Source organism: Pithys albifrons, chromosome 2 (genome assembly GCF_047495875.1).
Source record: "Pithys albifrons albifrons isolate INPA30051 chromosome 2, PitAlb_v1, whole genome shotgun sequence".
Taxonomy (NCBI): Eukaryota; Metazoa; Chordata; class Aves; order Passeriformes; family Thamnophilidae; genus Pithys; species Pithys albifrons.
This window is the reverse complement of record NC_092459.1, coordinates 44,017,945-44,022,061: the sequence shown is the minus strand read 5'-3', so window position 1 is coordinate 44,022,061 and position 4,117 is coordinate 44,017,945. Positions and strand designations below refer to the sequence as shown.

General features: G+C 40.0%; 1 protein-coding gene across 3 annotated transcripts in view; it reads right to left on the bottom strand.

Moving 5' to 3' along the window:
- Positions 1-988: 988 nt before the first annotated feature.
- CRYBG1 (crystallin beta-gamma domain containing 1) overlaps positions 989-4,117 on the bottom strand; it is a 97,063-nt gene continuing 93,934 nt past the window's right edge. For all 3 annotated transcript variants that reach the window (XM_071548838.1, XM_071548839.1, XM_071548841.1), the window contains one exon: positions 989-2,656. In XM_071548838.1, the coding sequence (XP_071404939.1) occupies positions 2,568-2,656 (89 nt within the window). In that variant the 3' untranslated portion in view covers positions 989-2,567. The remainder of the gene's footprint in view (positions 2,657-4,117) is intronic.

The window sequence follows — 4,117 nt, the reverse complement described above, 5'->3', positions numbered from 1 at the left end:
GTTGTACAGATGCATAACTTACAAAAAAAGTCTTGTTTTAGAAAAGCCTCTGATTCCTTCTGCCTGTTAATATGCAGACAAGACATACCAATGTCCCTTAGGTATTTCTACATGAAAACTATGTAAGAATGTAGTTGTGACTTCTACAGAACACCCCTCACTCCTGGGACAAGAGGAACAGTCTGCAGTATTTTTGGGTCATTTGTTTTCCAGATGTTTTAGCTAAGCCCTGAAACCATGAGGCATGCTCTTACCTAATTGTCATATGAAACCTGTGCTGTTTTTCCTTGGCCTTCCCTAGTTAGGTTCACCTTCCTTAGTATATTTTATTACTCAGTCTAGTTCATTCTCAGAACTAGGTGATATCACTGTCTCAAGACTGATAGCAGCTCTCTCATGGCATAACTAATCTAAATGGAAGCACGGAACAAAATCAATCTGTAACTAGTAATTATTCTAATAGCCCAACTCCTGGCTCAGATTCAGCTGACTGCAGTGTTTATGCAGGTAGGCTAGACACGATTTTGTCAGCAACTGGGAGGCCCTGTTCCTGTCATGCCCTGTCACTGCTGGTGGGGCCGAGGTGCTTGAGGGGGTGCATGGCTGGTGGTCTGTTTATAAACTTGCTGTTTTGCCGGAGATGGGCTATGGAGTAACTTCCCCTACAGTTATGCAGGTAGATTGAAGGAAAGCAGCAACCTTTTAATTGAGAGCTGCACATTTACTCTGGTGCAGCTACAGTGGTGGACAAACCATGTCATGCAATACTTCCACTGGGGGAGAGAAGCAGCTGCAGTGTCAACTGTGGCCCCATGCACAAGTGGCATTGAACAAGTGCTTGTATAGAAGAATCATCCATTCCTCAAGAATCTGCAGCTATTCCACACCACATATTCACAGCTAGCTGTCACAGAGGAATTATGGACAGAGACAGGCACAAGATGGAAGCAAAACAAACCATAAAATGTCAGCTTTCTACTTCTAAAAATAATTTCAATAAAAAGTTACCTAACTTAAATTTATTTGTAAAATGCTATATTATATATATAGCAAGAGCACATTAATATGACAAGGAACCATTGTTTGGAACCATTAACAACATATTTTCTATGAAGAACTAAAAGCAGCACATTTCAGAGCAATAAAACTTCAATGTGTCTTTACAAAAAGAGGAGAATTAGTAAGGCACTTCCTCTAGGGTGGTAATAGTAAAAGCACCAGTATCCTTTGAGGCAATACAATAGTAATGAAAATGTTAATTTTAAACAGACTTACTATGCTCCTAGGAGCAGCTTGTAATAACACTGGTCTAAACCAGAACAGAACACAGCAGCACAGTACAAGACTTTGTATTTTACCTTTTTGCCAACATCATTATTAAGGAAAACATAACTGGGTTCAAAGCAGGGCAACAGAAGGACCTCCTACAGTCATCAAGATGTCCTACTTGTCACGAGCTCTTTACTAAATGAGTAACATTTATATTGAATGGGCACAGCCCTTGTAGCTGGGCACATATCCAGGCTTGGCTGTGCCCCTTCCTAGAACAGTCTGACACTTCTGTCCAACTGGGAGCCAGCAGCCCACCACAGACATTGTTCTCCAACACCACCAGAAATAGTGGGGCAGTCTGTCATTCTATACTGTAAGCCCAACAGGCAGTGGCTGAAAAATGCAATAACCACAGTGCTTCATACAGTTGCAGTCATCTCTAGTGATACTTTCCCTAACAATTCTAGTTTTCGATACGATTTTGAGGTTCAGCAAGACAGACTATACTTACTGTTTTAAAAGGTAAAAATTTGACTTGGCAAAGAAGAAAAATAGCCCCAACTCAAACAGTTAGGCGGTCTAGAAAACAGTCCAATTCTTCACATTCTGATGCAGCCTTTTGCCAATTTTGCCAACCTCTTTTCTAACAAACTTACTCCTTTACATTGTCTACATAAGAGAAAATTAGAATTTTTTCTTAATATTAGCATACAAACTATACTTGAAGCCACATGTTAAAAACTTTTTGGATGTTCTGTGCTAGCAGTCTTTCAACTTGCAGTAAACATAAGTTTATTCCAGTGAAACAAATATATTAATTTCCTGTAGTGAATATTTCTCTATACTACAGCCCAGAAGTCCAAGTTGCTATGCCCACATACACACTTGCACTCCTGCTCTTTATAAAATAAGCCTTAATATTTGTAGCCCCTCTTTTAGTTAAAATAAATTATTTTTGAAAGATTTTTAAGTTACGCTTATTGACTATTGTGGGTTAACTACTCGCTGACAAAATTATAACTCCATGAGGTCTTTCCCACCTTTTGTTGTTCCATTCTAGCCTGAGGCACAGTACAACTCTCTAGCCAACATTGAGTTGTGTTGATTAAAAAAAAAAAGAAGAAAGTTTAGAGATAAGCTTTTGTGGGGATAATAATCTTGGATAGGGAGGTGAAATAATTCTGTTGAGAATAAAAGACAAAACTCTTGTTGATCCTGTGTCCTTCAGAGATGGCAGTGCCAATTCCAGTGTCCAGAGTAGTGCCAGTTGAAACATCATCTTTGCTTCTTTGGGTTTATACAACTAGTGGTTCCCAACACTGTGTTGACTTTTCTTCATTGACTGTGTTGACAATAACATGGTCGCAATCATACTGTGTGCCTCCTGTAAAGAGAAATTTCAAAGAAGGTTGATTGAAACAAGACAAATACCCTGGGTTTCAGAAAAACTCTAGCAAGAGCTGGTGTGGACAATTTCTCCCCAAGGCACTGAAAAGATCTATGTATTTACATCACTGCCTGCCTTTGGAATTAATTTTGAAACAATTTTTTAATTGTCAGGATATCCTCAATGTGCCTGATTCTCTTCCTCTCTTCAGTAATTCAGTTTCTTGGCTTTTTCATCCTAGGTGGGAAAGGAAGGAAACACTGCAATACAGTCAGGTGTAGCTCTTTTAAGACCGTGACTCCCCAAAAGTCACACTTGGCTATTCAGTTTCCCCTCAACAGTCATCAGTTTTAACTTCACTCTAAAATGATGTTTACATGATGAAGTTAAGTCCTGCTGCTACCAGACAATACATGTGTGACCACTCAGGGACAAGGGCTGCCACCCATTTATTCTTTGCCATTATAATCCTTTATTTTGACCAGCTGCTGCATGCACTGAGTATCATCCAATGTTCAGCTGTTTCCAGTGGCAGCTGAACATGTCTGAATGCTAAATAGAACCCTTTCTTAGAGTAGCTTAATTTAATTACATATGCAATGCCAAATATGTTCCTATAGTAGAGCACCATTAATATTCTGACTTAAACTGAGAAGCAAATAAACACGTGACTAGAGCTGAAAGTCAGAATTCATGTTTTTTTCTCAGATCTTGTATGTACTGCAGAAGTGCAGCACATGTGCATCTCCTGTGGTACAACACACCTGTAACAGCAGGCAATATTCCCACTGGAAGTGGGCATCTGAGCCAGCCACTTATACAAAACAGCAGGATACTCCCACGGACACTTTCGTTCTGCACCCCAACTGCCTCACCCTCCCTGAGTGAGCAAAAGACAAGCCTGGCAGCTGAAAGCTTATGTTGAGTAACAAATAAGGATTTTAGCAGACCTCATAAAGAAATGTACTAGGCACCTGGAGTCCTGCATGGGCAAGCACATTAAGAGCAGCTCTTCTGTAGTGAAGAAATGCTGTCTCAAGCTCAGCTGTTCTCCACTTAAGGAATTTGGGGGGAAGCTTTCTGGAGCCACTGTCCCAAATCAGAAGGGTCTCTGAGAAGGTTAACCAACATTATTTCTCTCCTTTGCCACTGCCAGGCAATTACTAAAAAGCAGCCGAAATATACAATTTTCAGAATTCCTCAGAAAGGGGAAAAGGAAGGGAACACCAGATCAAACAGTCCCAGAAAAACCCTAACTAGCATCTAAAAAAAAAAATTATTCGCTACATAGCTCAGTTGTCACTGTGAGTGCAAAAATAATTTTGTAAGCAGTAGCTGATAGAATGTAAACATTAAAATGGAAAAAGATAGGAATTTTTTACAGTGGATAAAGAGACTCTGGTAGGGTGGTGCTCTGGACAAGGTTTTGTGCTATGCCAGTCTATCCACAAGGTGGCA